General features: G+C 40.0%; 1 protein-coding gene across 1 annotated transcript; it reads left to right on the top strand.

Moving 5' to 3' along the window:
* The first annotated feature begins 376 nt into the window (after positions 1-376).
* On the top strand, positions 377-14654 carry LOC100025785 (C-type lectin domain family 4 member K). Its single transcript, XM_001376574.5, has 6 exons — positions 377-511; positions 900-1016; positions 1835-2212; positions 11788-11939; positions 13132-13250; positions 13897-14654. The coding sequence occupies exons 1-6, from the start codon at positions 436-438 to the stop codon at positions 14057-14059; spliced, it is 1005 nt and encodes a 334-aa protein (XP_001376611.3). The 5' UTR covers positions 377-435; the 3' UTR covers positions 14060-14654.
* Positions 14655-14969: the final 315 nt, after the last annotated feature.

Raw genomic sequence — 14969 nt, forward strand, 5'->3', positions numbered from 1 at the left:
TCTTATGGTACAACTATTTTCCATTACTTTCAGTCATTTTTGTTCAGTCATTTTCCAACATGTAGGCTCTCCATTATTATTATTATTACTGCTATACAAAGCACTCTGAGCAATCTTTTGAAGGAGGTGAGAGAAGAGAAGGAGAAGCAGGGTTGGGATTTGACGTTCTAAGGGAAAGGAGTCTTTCTCGGTCAGAGTCCTTGGTTGGATGGATGACAGTACGGTTTGTGCTGACGTTCTTGAGGTCCCGGGCTGGAGGCGAAGGGTGGAGTTGTGGTCTAGACCTGGTCTCATGGATGTGATGTGGACTTTTGGGGTTGAGGTGGGCAGGTATCTTACAAGGCCACTTCCCAGTTCTTTTTCTAGATAAAGATGCCCCTGGAACAACAATTGTGAGGGCTAACAGAGCAAGGACCCAGTGTGGCTGAGGCCAGGATGAAGGAAAATGAAGTGGACGTTCAGGTGGCCCATTTCACAGTGGACAACCAGGACATCTCCCTCTGGCCCCGAGGTGAGTCCAGGGGAATCGGCTGTTTTCCTGGATAGACAGACATTCCACGTTCCCCTTCTCTTGTCCATTCCTGGGTTTGATCTCCTTCCCTAATTAACTTGTATTGACTTATATTTATCTGCATATTCTTCCCCGTGTACGTTTGGCTCAGTCAAGAAGTTATAGAATGCTTTCTGTGTCAGGCACCATCAAGTACTGGGAATGTAAAGAAAGGCAACTGATCTCCCAGTAGAATGTCAATTCTGAGAGTAAGGATTGCTTGCATTTGTATCCTTAGCACCTAGCATAGTGCCTGACAAATCGAAACATTTAATAAATGCTCATTAACTGACTGACCCAAATTTGGACTTGGTTCTTTCATGGAATATCTTGTTTTCTTCTCCTGCAGACTCTCCTCCAAAGAAGGAGTCATCGATATCCCTGAGGACCCTTACCTCTGTCCATGTGGTTATTATTCTAATGGCTCTGGTCCTGGCTGCCTTCCTCTTGGCCATGGCCATTCTCTGTAAGTTCATGACTTTGATTTCCCCTGATTCAAGGAAGGGAAAAGCTTCTTTCTCACATGTTCACAGATGGAGTTCCTCCTCCACCCCACTTGGGCTGTGCCTTATTCTTAGCAACTATCCTCTCCCAGCACTGTGTTTCCCCTTCCTCTGTTCGTACTTCCTCCTCCTCAGGGTTCCTTTCCCAGGTCTGCCCAACTTTGGAGCTCCCACTGCTCATCTGGCCCACTACAAAAAAAAAAATCATGAGATTGAGAGGGCACTAGTCACTATCCAGTCTTTTATTTTACAGATGAGGAAACTGAGGCCCAGAGTGACACCCTTGTCCTCTATCTCTAAATTGCCCTAAATCTACTTTTCCTATTCCTCCAGACCCTTCCTGCAGTCCCTTGCTTCCCCTTCTTATGGCTCTTTCACCAGGTCTCCCTCCCAAAACAATGTGAAATCAGGATTCACTAGTGTACCCTCATTTTTGGTTCCTACTCCATGTGTGTCTTATACTCTATTCCCTAGATTCTCTCCTGGTACTACCTCTTAGCATTTGGGAACTTGCCTATGACCTTCTAGTGGTCTTCCTCTTATCAACCCCCTGTATTAATTATCCCTTTGTATGACCCTTTCTAGTATGTAATTTAGGCTCTGGATACGGGCTATAATAGAAAAAATCACTCTCTTTGAGGTCAAAGGATCTGGGTTCAAATCCCACTTCTGATACTACCTGAGTGACTTTGGGCAAGCCTCAATTCTTCATCTGTAAAATGAAGGGATTGGACTAGATGGGCTAATTCTCCTACTGATCCTGTATTCTCCTCCTCTCCAGACCCCCAGTTACTGGGCAAGATAGATGATGTCAAGACCTCTGTCCACATGCTCAAAGGCCGTGCGGAGAATGTCAGTGTCTTTCTACGTTCTGAGATCAGGAAGTTGAGAAACAAGTTGGAAGATTCCCATACTGAGCTCCAGATGTTAAATGGCACCTTGAGGGTTTCAAATGCTCAGATCCAGCTGCTGAATTCTAAGTTGAAGAATGCCAATAATCAGCTTCAAACATTAATGAGAGGTTGGCAAGAACTTGATGACTTAAACTCTCAGATTCCAATGCTGAAACAGGATTTGGCAAAAACTGGGGAACTCAAGACGAAAGTTGAACAGCTGAGGAAAGACCTTCAGACCCTGGGCACATCACTGTCACGGCAACGTAAGTGAGCAGTGGACTGGACATGTGGATGAGAGGACAGGGTGGAAGGCATGGAAGGGAGGGGCTACTCCTGAAGCCTCAGAGAGAAGGACATGGAGGAAGTTGGGTCTAGTGCGAATAGAATTCCTATAGTAGTTCCCTAGAGGGAGAAAAAGACACACATAGAGGGGATATAAACCCTGCTACTGGGGAAATAGAACTCCTCACTGGGGTTGTAGAAGGTTCAGGGATCCTTCAGATGATGAGACCTTGTTGGGGAAAAAAAAAAGATGGCATCTAGACTGTGACCTTGGAGATGAAAGTTACAGAGAACTCATCTGGTCTTTATTAGCCCCAGCTGCCATATTAATTAGATCCTTGAACCCATGATCCCCCAGAAGTCCTTCAGTATTTCCCAGAATTTTGTGGCAGAGAGAGGAGAGGAATTCTGGGAAATACTGAAGGACTTCTGGGGGATCAAGGGTTCAAGGGTCTAATTAATACACTGTTTTATGCCATACATCAGATGAATCATGGACTATCACTTGGTGCCTATATGAATAGCTAAGTATAATATCTCTCTTCCAGTCCTAACATCTGGTCTCTGCCATTGACTTGCTGTGTGACCTTGAGCAATTCTCAGCATTGCAGAATCTCAGTGGTGGAAGGGACCTCAGAATTAGTCCAGCCTAACTCACATCTGAACAAGAACCCCCCAACAAACCTTGGATTTTTGAGTCTGAAGACCTGGGTTCAAATCCTGATTTAGTTCTTTACTACCTGCATGACTGTGGTCAAGTCATTTAATCTCTCTGGGCTTCAGGTTCCTCACAAAATGAAGGAGTTAGACTTGAGGCTCTCTAAAGTTCCTTTGGACTCTAAATCTATAATCCCATGATCTCCAAGAGGGAATCCTCTAGCTCCTGAGGCAGCCAATTCCACTTTCAGATAGTTTTAAGTCTTAGGAATATTTTCTTCATATTAAGCTAAATTTAGAGGCAGTTAGGTGGGTCAGTCACTAGAGCACCAGATCTAGAGACAAGAGGTCCTGGGTTCAAATGTGGCCACAGATACTTCCTGGCTGTGTGACCCTGGGCAAATCACTTAACCCCAATTGTCTAGCCCTTACCACTCTTCTGCCTTGGAACTAATACTTAATATTGATCTTCTGTAAGGTTTTTTAAAATCTAAGTCTAGATTGACTAGTTTCAGTTTCTAGCTATTGCTTCTTGTTCTACACTCCTAAATTATCCCCCCCCCAAGATTTAAAAATCGAATCCCTTTTCCATGCAACAGCCTTTCAAATACTAAAGACAGCAATCCTGTTAGCCTTGTCTTCTCTGGCTAATCTTCTCCAGCTTCTTCAATCAGTCCTCAAAGGATCCTAGTTGTTTTCCTTTCAATACTTTTCAGTTTATCAAAGTTTTTCCTAGAATTTGGTGCTCAGAGTCAAACACAATACTCCAGATATAGTTTGATTAATCAGGACTTGGGTTTAAAATCTTTCCTTAGCTATGTATTAATTGTATGACTCTGGGCAAGTCACCCTATCTCTGGGTCTCAATTCATCTGTAAAATAATAATAGCCAGCATTTACATCATATTTTTATCTTCAGTAGCATCTTCCTAGTAGCCATTTTTATTCTGTTCTTTCCAGTCCAAAGGTCCTATCCCTCCTTTAATATTTCTCTAAAACAGAGTTTAGAAGCATTTCCACCCACCACTCTTTTTGCTGTCCTTAGATTTTCTTGCCAGTTTCAACTCTGACTTTGACATATTCATTTCCTGGTAGTAGCCTTTCTTTCTTCTCCTGCCTTTATTCTCATGTCTTTATTCAAACTTAGGTAGGTTAATGTACAAAGATCTCATTAGGCAAGCCTTCCTTTCCCACCCCATCAGAATTGTTTCTCTATATTTTCAGAATTTCACTTTTGAAAATGTCTCATCCTTCCGGGAATGACTTCCCTTATGGAATTTAGGTCACATGATGTTTAACTAGGTTTTCTCTGAACCCTTTGAAATGTGCTATTCTATCAGTGAATGTTAGACTATATTTGGCTTTCTTCTGTCACAAATTCCAGTATGGAATGGTCATTTCTCCTCAAGAAATCCCATTTCCACTACAGTAATTTGTTCCTTCTTGTAAACGAGAATGAGATATAAAAGAACTGAAGTTCCCATTATTCATTTCTCCTTTTAAAAGATAAAATTATTTCTTCTCTAATTGCTATCGCTAGCATTTCTAGAACAATATTAAATAATGGAGGTGATAATGGGCATCCTTGCTTAGATGATACTTGCTAATGGTGTTAAATATATACTGTTTATTATTTTGAGGAGTTGCCCTTCTATTCCTATACTTTCTAGTGTTTTCAATAGGAGTGGGTGTTGTATTTTGTCAAAGGCTTTTTCTGCATCTATTGAGATAATCATGTGATTTCTGTTGGTTTTGTTGTTGATATGGTCAGTTATGTGGATGGTTTCCCTAATATTAAGCTATCCCTGCATTCCTGGTATAAATCTCACCTGATCTTAGTGAATAATCCTCGTGATCACTTGCTGGAATCTTTTTGCTAATATTCTATTTAAGATTTTTTAAGGAGATTGGTCTGCAGTTTTCTTTCTCTGTTTTTGGTCTGCCTGGCTTTGGAATCAATACCATATTTGTCTCATAAAAGGAGTTTGGTAAAACTCTTTCATTACTTATTTTGTCAAATAATTTGTATAATATTGGGATTGGTTGTTCTTTAAATGTTTGATAGAATTCACTTGTGAATCCATCTGGTGCTGGGGATTTTCTCTTAAGAAGTTCCTTGTTGGCTTGTTCAATTTCTTTTTCTGAGATGGAATTACTTAAGTATTCTATTTCCTATTTTGTTAATCTAGGCAATTTATATTTTCTTAAATATTCATCTATTTCACCTAGATTGTCATGTTTATTGCCATATAATTGAGCAAAGTGATTCTTAATAATTACCTTAATTTCCTCTTCATTAGAGGCAAGATCACTCTTTTCATCTGTTAATTTGATTCTCTTCTTTCTTTATTTTTAATTATATTAACAAGTACCTTACCTATTTTATTTATTTTCCAAAGTACCAGCTCTTAGTCATGTTTATTAGTTCAATAGTTCTTTTACTTCCAATTTAATTAATTTCTCCTTTAATTTTTAGGATTTCCAATTTAGTTTTTATATGGGAATTTTTTTTCTAATCTTTTAAGTTGCAAGCCCAATTCATTGATCTCCTCCCTCTTTATTTTGTTGGTATAGGCACTCAGCGATATAAATGTTCCCAAGTACTGCTTTGGCTGTATCCCATAGATTTTGATATGATGTCTCCTTATTGTCATTGTCTTTAATGAAATCTGTACTTGTTTCTATGATTTCTTCTTTAACCCACTGATTTTGAAGAATTAGATTATTTAGTTTCCAATTAACTTTAAATTTTCCTTTCCATGGAACCTTGTTATTTATAATTTTTACTGCATTATGATCTGAAAAAGTGGCATTTATTTTTTCTGCATTTGTTTGCAATATTTCTATGCCCTAGTACATGGTCAGTCTTTGTATATGTACCAGGTACTGCTGAGAAGACAGTATATTCCTTTCTATCCCTGTTCAGTTTTCTCCAGATATCTATTAACTCTAATTTTTCTGGCATTTCATTTACTTCCCTTACTTTTTTCTTATTTATTTTTTGGTTCAATTTCACTAGTCCTGAAAGAGGATGGTTGAGATGCCCCATTAGTATGGTCTTACTATTTCTTTCTTGAGTTTCTCCAATTTTTCCTCTAGAAATCTAGATGTCATACCATTTGGTGCATAAATGTTTAGTATTGATATTACTTCATTGTTTATAGTACCTTCTAGCAAAATGTAATTTCCTTCCTTATCTCTTTTAATCAAATCAATTTCTACTTTGGCTTTGTCTAGTATCATGATTGCTGCTCCTGCTTTTTTTTTTTTTACTTTAGATGATGCATAATAAATTCTGCTCCAGCCTTTTACTTTGAATCTATGTGTGTTACTCTGCTTTAAATGTGTTTCTTGTAAACAACATATAGTAGGATTTTGGTTTTTAATCCATTCTGCTATCTGCTTCCATTTAATGGGTGAGTTCATCCCATTCACATTTAGCAATATGATTATTAATTGTGTTTTCCCTTCATATTATCATCCTCTTCAGATCATGCTCTATTCCCTTTCACTCTGTTTCTTCTCACCAGTATTTTGCTTTTTGTCACCCCTGCAGATCCCCCCCTTCCCTTGTTTTGTTCCCATTCTTCTTCTCTGTAGGGTGATAGAATTTTATACCCCACTGAGTATACTCCTTTTTCCCTTTCTGAGCCAGTTACTATGAGAGTAAAGTTTAAGCACTGCCCATCACCACCATTATCCTCCCCTCTCTGTATTGATTTTTCTTGCCTCTTTATGTTATAAAACTTACCCCATCCTTTCTTTCTCTTCCCTTTTCTCTCAGTGCAACCCTCTCTTTCCTTGATTGATTTTTACATGTCATTCATATGCATACATATCATACATACATATCATCCCATTTACATATACATCATATCATATATCATCATATACATCATATTATCATAATCAGCTTACTTCTCCACACTCTTTCTGAGTAAATTCCTTTTATCTTGTCTACTACTAAGAGTAATTTTTGAAAATTACAGAGATCCTCTTTCCATGTAGACATATAAACTTTTTTTTAAAATAACCCCTACCTTCTGTCTTGGAGTCAATACTGTGTATTGGCTCCAAGGCAGATGAATGGTAAGGGCGAGGCAATGGAGGTCAAGTGACTTGCCCAGGGTCACACAGCTAGGAAGTGTCTAAGGCCAGATTTGAACCTAGGACCTCCCATCTCTAGGCCTGGCTCTCAATTCACTGAGCTACCCAGTTGCCCCCCATATAAACATTTTGACCTTAATGAGTCCCTTAAATTTTCTCTTTCTTGTTTACCTTTCTGGGCTTTTTTGGCCTTCAAATTTTTTTGTTTAGGTCTGGCTTATTCCTGATTAGGAATGCTTAGAAATCTTATATCTTATTGAATGATTTTTTCCCCTTGAAAGAATATACTCAGTTTTGCTGGATATGTGACTTTGGGTTGTAAAGTCAAATCTTTTGCCTTCTTGAAGATATTAAATGACTTGCCCAGGGTCACACAACTAGGAAGTGTCTGAGGCCAGATTCCTATTCATTTTGAATAAATTCTCCTAGAATCATATCCCAGTCACAAGTTTCATTGTACCAAAGCTCAGTGATAATCCTGGGATCAAATTTACCTCCTTGAATTGGGTTCTTTAGTTCAATTGTTTGTCACCTGTTTTTTGTGTACTTGAGGCCATGGGTTTTATCAATGGTTCTTTTCTTGGATTTTGATCACCTATGAATTATGGAGGGTAACCATTCCTATTCTTCTCACACTATATCTCCCATCAGCTTAGTGGGTTTATGGAGGCAGTGCTCTCTTTGTACCTGCATGCTTTTTCATTTAAAGTGCTTGTGATTAGGCTTGCAAGATGCCAGGAAAAAGACCTTTTATCTTCCCTTGTTAGGTGCATATTATCTCTTTCTAGGACTGGGCTCTCCCATATTCTAAGCCACAGTCCAAAAACCCAAATCCCTTTCTTAGAGATACTTTTTAACTAGCTGTTCACTTTCTTCAGTCTACCTTTTTCCTTTGAAAAGGAAGCTTTGTCTTTGATCACCCACATTAAAGGGAGCACCACTTACATCTTTAAGGTCAGTCGATCAACTAGTAAGCACTTATTAAAAGTTTATTGGGGGGGGGATGAAGCTCGACTCAGTAGATGGAGAGTCAGGCTTAGAGATAGGAGATCCTGTTTTCAAATCTGGTCACAAATACGTCTTACCTGTGTGAACCTGAGCAAGTCACTTAACCTCCATTGCCTACCCCATATATCATTCTTCTGCCTTGGAACTGATGCTTGGTATTGATTCTAAGATGGAAGGTAAGGGTTTTTTTTTAAGTTTACCATAAGGGGCAACTAGGTAGCACAGTGGATAGAGCAAATAAAGTGCCAGGCCTGATGTCAGGAAGAAGTGGGCTCAAATTTAGTGTTGGATACTTCCTAGCTGTGTGACCCTGGGGAAGTCATTTATTCCTATTTGCCCTTCTGTCCTAGAATTATTACTGAGACAGAAAATAAGGATTTCTAAAAAAAAGGGGGGGTTTATTATGTGCTAGACAGTGTGGCAAGTTCTAAGGGAAAAAGAAAGGTAAAAATAATGTCTCTGCACGCAAGGAACTCATATTCTTGTTGGAGAGATAACACACAAACAACCATGTACATATAGGATATAAAAAGGGAAGTCATCTCCAGGAGAAGGCACCAGGGAAGCCTGGGGAAGGAGGGAGCCCTGATGTGGTAGGCTGAGCTAAGTATGAGAAGCCAGGAGGGGAAGGTAGGGAGAGAAAGCATTCCAAGAATGAAAATAATCAATGCAAAGGGGTACAATCAGAAGATGGAGAATTTTGTATGAAAAAGAGCCAGAAGACCAGTGTTGCTGGACTGTAAGAGTGGTAGACCTTCATTTTCTAGATTCTTTCTGGTGGGATCATTTGCATCCATGGGAACCACCACAAATGGTGGTAGACATCAGGTTTGACAAGTCTTGGGAGATTCTCTGTTACATCTTGGATACGTACTCCAGGAAGATAGTTATTATTATTATTATTAGCAGGTGAGTAAAAAGCTGCCTCAGTAGCCTCTGGCACCAACCAGCACCATTTGCCTCTTCTTCCTCTTATTTTGGTGGGATGATCTTTTACTTTTCATCTCCAGTGGCTTTGAATCGCCATTTTTGGAGAAGGAACAACAATTTCTTACTTCTCGAGGATTCAACCCCCTTCGTTAGGGAAGATACTTCTGTTAGTTAGCTCCACGTTTTCAGTGCTCATTCTTCTCTTTCTCCTCTGTGTCCCTTTCTCCCACTCTTCATTCTCCTGAATAGTTCATGCCTTCCCTCTGCCTCTTCAGATCTTTTTTTCCCTTTGTTTTATCATTGAATCTTCTTTTCCCTCCCCTTCTTTTTAACAGATCTCTTTTTTGTTTCTGATAATCTGGAGAATGTGGAAGCATCCTTTGAGAGCCTTGGCCTTGTTTTCTAGGAGGAAGACTAGCTCGGCCTTAGATTTTCAATAAGTCATTTGGTTGTTGCAGAAATACCCGCCTCACCCATTCATTGGATGATACTGCCAAATTCACCCTGCTCTCTACACTTTCTGGAAATGACATCCTCTGTCCTTCCCCACTTCTCCTCCTTTTTTTCCTTGGAAACAGCCTGTTTGAGGGCATCTGCAGCCCCAAACTCTTTGTTTTCTCCTCATAAGCATTTCCTTACTCCTTACCACAATGACAAGATCACCACATCCAACTTCCTTTTTTTTCACTTTGTTTTGCCAACTTGCCTTGTTAACTTCCTAGTCCTCTCTCCTTGTTCTTGGCTCTTGTTCCTTCTACTTCAGGCCCATTGCTCCCCTTCTACTTAACTTCAAGTCTTTCTTCTTCCCTCAGCTCCAAACCTTCTTCATTTGGAGTTCTTCAACCTTCCATTTTTCCATTCCCAAAGTCTTTCCTCCTCCATTGGACTCAAGTTTCAGCATCTATAAAATGATATTAAATTAGGTCAGGGGATCAGGAACTTAAAAATTTTTTAATAATGTATTTCAAGAGAGTTGGTTTCCTTTGTAATCCAATATATTTTATTTACTGTATTTAAAAAACCATAATCTCAAGAAGGAGTCAATAGTTTTTTTTTAACCCTTATCTTCTGTATTAGAATCAATCCTGTGTATTGGTTCTAAGGCAGAAGAGTGGAGGAAGTGCTAGGCAATGGGGGTTAAGTGAGTTGTCCAGAGTCACATAGCTAGGAAGTGTCTGAGGTCAGATTTTAATTCAGGACCACTCAGCTCTAAGCCCACCTCTCTATTTACTTTACTTGGGTCCATAGGTTTTTACCAGATTGCCAAAGGGACCCTTCATATAAAGTTAAGAACCTCTGAGCAAGGGAGCAAGTAGGTGGCTCAGGGAATGGAGAACCAGGACTAGTGACAGGAAGTCCTGAGTTCAAATCTGGCTTCAGATACTTCCTTGATGTGTCACCCTGGGCCAGTCACTTCACCTCCCTTTCCTAGCCCTTACTGCTCTTCTGCCTTGGAACCAATACATAGTATTGATTCTAAGACAGAAGGTAAGGGTTTATATATATATATAAAAGATGGGCAAGGACCTCTGAATTTAGAACCTCTGATAGTTTAGGGACTTTCCAGTTCTGACATTCTATTGAGTCTATTAGACTTCTTCCAGCAACACCCTTAAATAGAGGCTTCACTATTTCTTGATGGACCATTCAGTATTGTAAAGGTGAAAAGTAATGGTTGGATAATAATTTTATGAAATTATGTGGTTGCCAATATTTATTATATTTCGAGTCAGAAATTTATTTACAAAACAGAGAGGAAACAATAAAGTAGAGAAATGTGAAGGGGATAGAAAAGTTTTCTATTCTATCTTAATCCAGGCAGAGATAAATTAGCTCTCAACCAGGAAGGCTGGTAGTGAGTAATCACGAGGCCTCCTCCAAGATGGAAGCTAGTCTCTCCAGAAACTAGGAAAGGAGTCAGTTTTTAACTCACCCCAGGAAGTAGTCCAGGAGTCAGAGCCCAAGCTGAAGCTGAGCTCCAAGCTCCCAATCCAAGCCACAGTATCCTGCTAAGCTCCCTCAAAGACTCTCTCTCTAGTCAGGAGACTATCTCCACAAGATGGCCTCAAGCTGCAGGATTCGTGGCTTTTTATGGTGAGTTCTCATCCCTGCCCCTCTTCACAGGGGCCAATCCCAGTTTCCAAATTGTCTAGCCCTGCCCAGGAGGTAGTGTTTATGGGAAACAGTTCTTGCCTTCTGGAGGGGTGAATACTCATCAAAAGGGGTCATAGATTCTTGGCTGATTGAATTTCTGAGGGTGTAAACTCTGACTGGAGGATTCACAAGTTTGGAACTGAGTTAAAATGGTGGAGCTCTCTAAGCAAGTGACCTGTGAGTTCTCTAAGTACCTTGCTTGCTTATCAACTATCACTAAGTAGGGTGTTCAATATTTTGTTGATCCAATTCAAAAGTAGACAAAGGAGAGTTAATCCTGTTTCCACAATCTAAGTAAGGGTACTTAAGTTAGTGTTAACTCAAAACAGACAAAGGGAATAAAGGATTCCCTTTCACAAGTGTAAACTCAGAGAGAACAAGGGATTCCTTTTTACAGGATCATGGCACCAGAATCAAGGTTCCTCTGGAGGAATTGCCCCAATGTTGGGTTTGTGACAAAGTCCTGGAGCCTTTTGAAGTCCTAGGGATCACTTGGGCTATTGCCTATAAAGATAAATTGCTGGCAAGTAATGGATTCCCCAACAATGAAGATCTTCAAGTGGAGATGGGATGAGTACCAGATGTTGGGCATGTTTCTGCCCTGATATGGGTTCGATACTCTGTCCTCTGAAGTGTGTCAAAGACTTTCTATTCTGGGCTCCTGGGAATGTGATAATTTAGCAACAACCTTGTTTCTCAGGTTATATTCTGGAGATGGCATCACAAGACTGGAAATACTTCCAAGGGAACTTTTACTATTTTTCTACCAAGAGAAAGTCTTGGTACAGTGCTGAACAGTTCTGCACCACTCGAGATTCTCATCTGACCTCAGTGACTTCAGCAAAAGAACAGGTGGGTTCAAAGGCAGTATCTGAGAGGATGATGAAAGGCAACATGGATTTAGAATCAGGAGATCTTTAAAGCTCATTAGTAGCATAATGGTGGCCACTTTAGGGGAACAATACTTTCAAGTCTAGAGGTCATTGTGAGAGAATCATTTTGTAAAATTTAAAAATTTATAGAATAGGGGATTATTATTCAATAGAGTTGGTTTCCTTTGTGATGCAATATGTTTTATTTGATGCATTTAAAAACATAATTCTGAGAAGGGATCCATGTGGTCTTTTAAAAAAAATCCTACCTTCCATCTTAGAATCAATACTGTGTATTGGTTCCAAGGCAGAAGAGCAGCAAGGGTTAGGCAACTGGGGTTAAATGACTTGCCCAGGGTCACATAGCTGAGAAGTGTCTAAGGCCAGATTTGAACCTAAGGGAGTGGGAGAGAAAATGTCCCTGTTGTTCATACTGCGAAAACAGACTCTTTCCCATAAGCACTTATAGGAACATCAGTCCAGAGGAAGAAATCCTTTTCACTCAGGGCCAGGACTGAGGAAAATGCCCAGAGTCAGAGAGCAATATTGAGTCCTAGGTGTCCTTCACCACAGGAGTTTTGGAGCTTTCATTGTAACACAAAGCATTTGACTTATATGCCTTGAAGAGAGGATTTTTTGGATATTTAATAATGTGGTGGTTTATAACAAGTTCTACTGTTAAATCCTCCTTCCAACATTAATTCCTTCCAAAGAATTATGTGCCCTAGGCTGCTGTCCCGATCACCCATCCCTAGTTCTCTTTCTATTCCCCCCAACAAATCCCCATCTCAAAACTGGATCTCTGCTCACCATAAATGGAGCAATAATAGAGAATACAAATTTTGCTTCCCTTTAGTCCTTGGGAATTCAATTCATTTGTTACAGGTCAGAGGAAGAAATCCTGTGCTTAGGTAAGATAGAGTTCCTGCCTCCATAGAGCTCATAGCATAGCAGAGGGACTAAGAAACAAATAAGATACCTGCGATCTACAATATGGAATGGTAAGTGCATTAAAAGGATAATAAAAATGTTACATGTAGGTTCCCTTTGGAGACCTAGACACAGAGTTCTAGACACCCATACAAACACAGAAATGGATATATTATTCTCTACCGAACCCCAATTCCTTTCCCTCTGTTAATGGTACATCCTCTGTCAATTTTATTTTGTAGGAGTTTCTTTATAAGACAGCAGCAGGAATTTCTTACTGGATTGGCCTGACAAAAACAGGGTCTTCTGGCACATGGCACTGGATTGATGGAACCCTATATATTGAGAGGGAGAATGCTCGGTGAGTCCATAATCATGCCAGCTTTCTCCCTGGACCTTTTTTCCCCCATGGACCTTGGAGGCAGGACCAGAGAAAGAGTGATTCCATCTTGTTTTGTCCAGTGAGTCAGGAAACAAGGGCTGCTGTAAGCCTAGAAATAGAGCCTTCATTGGCTCTGTGATCTTTGTCAAGGCTCTTCCTGTCTCTGGAAATTTATTTCCTTATTTGCGAAAATGAAGGCTTGGAATAGATGACCCTTTCCAATCCTGATGTTCTATGCTTGCCATTCTAAGGTGACTTTCAATTCTGACCATCTCTGTCTTGTTTGTTGTGCGGTGTGTGTGTGTGTGTGTGTGTGTGTGTGTGCAAGTACACATGTGTTTTATTTGTGTTTAGCATGAAGACCTGAGAGTTGTAGTCCCAACTCAAGCCTGATTCTTGTGGGTTTGGTGGATTAAAGGTATATTTCTTTTGATGAACCTCCAGCTCCTTGTTTTGGACTCAGTACAGGACATTTAAAAACAATCCTTAAATGGGGACATTAGGAATCCAGCACCTTAGGTCTCCTGAGATCTAGGCTGCTGCTTCCCCATCTTGGACTTGGATCTGGAACTTAAGGTAAGAAATGGAAGAGTTCATACTATGATTTATATTCTTTTCTCATCAGGTTCTGGGCAAAGGGAGAACCTAATAATGGTTATGGAAATGAACACTGTGTGAATTTAGAGAAATCCTCTCTGATGTCCTGGAATGATGTAAACTGTGACGGGGAGCTCCAGTTCATTTGTAAGAAGAATCCAAAGCCATTAGAGATGGACCAGTTGGACTAGTTCTATGGTAGAAGCCTACTTCAGCCTGTCAGTTCCTTCCCAATTGGATACAAGGATACTATCCAGCCCCCCAGGATCCACAGGGGCATTTCTCCTTAGATGATCAGGTTTTAATATTATATCAAAACATTCAGGGACCTGCATATACCACCCATGACTCACTTTGTCTCACCAAACTGGGAAGAAGAAAACTAGGGGAAGAGAATGGAGAGAAAAAGGCATTGGAGGACCTGGGCTGGGGTTGTCTAGAGAAGGTCCTGATATATCTCCTACCTGAGATTTCACCATTTCTGACAGGGACTCAAAACTTTGTGGTTCCCATTGACTCTTTTCTCTTCTTCACTTCTCTACGTCCAAGCAGTTCTTCAGTCCCATCCATTTCTAACTCCTCAATATCTCTTCCATCCTTACCTTCCTCTCTATGCCCTTTGCTACCACCTGTAGCAGTGAGGTACAGGCTTTCCTTGCTGTCCATCTAGACTATTACAATAGTCTCCACACTATTTTTTCCCTGTCTCCTCTCACTTCCCAACTCCAATCATGATTTATATCATCGATCTAGTAATTTTTCTTTGTAATAAATTTCTGTTGAGTCAAAATGAAAATCTTCTGTGGTTCCTTTTTTTTAACCCTTACCTTCTGTCTTAGATTCAATGCACAGTGAAGTAAGTTGAGCCAGGAAAAAAGCATACATCATCACTATGGCAATGTCAATGGAAGGAACAACCACAAAACAGGTGACACCAAATGCTTTGAAATGACAATGAGGGGATCAGACCCTAAAGAAGATACCTCTCACCACTTATTTATAGGTGTGTGTGTGAGCATGGGTATGAAATACTGTATATGTTAGCCTTTTTTGATATATTAGTTAATTTGGCAGGACTTTCCCCTCCTTTCTTCTTTTTGA

The sequence above is a fragment of the Monodelphis domestica genome, chromosome 6, assembly GCF_027887165.1.
Source record: "Monodelphis domestica isolate mMonDom1 chromosome 6, mMonDom1.pri, whole genome shotgun sequence".
NCBI classification, from domain to species: domain Eukaryota; kingdom Metazoa; phylum Chordata; class Mammalia; order Didelphimorphia; family Didelphidae; genus Monodelphis; species Monodelphis domestica.

Excerpts from the sequence above, each read along its gene's own strand:
- LOC100025785 (XM_001376574.5), top strand. The coding sequence starts at position 436 with ATGAAGGAAAATGAAGTGGACGTTCAGGTGGCCCATTTCACAGTGGAC. Across the intron at positions 512-899 it reads CATCTCCCTCTGGCCCCGAG|ACTCTCCTCCAAAGAAGGAG; the intron begins GTGAGTCCAGGG and ends CTTCTCCTGCAG. Across the intron at positions 2,213-11,787 it reads CACATCACTGTCACGGCAAC|GTTATATTCTGGAGATGGCA; the intron begins GTAAGTGAGCAG and ends CTTGTTTCTCAG.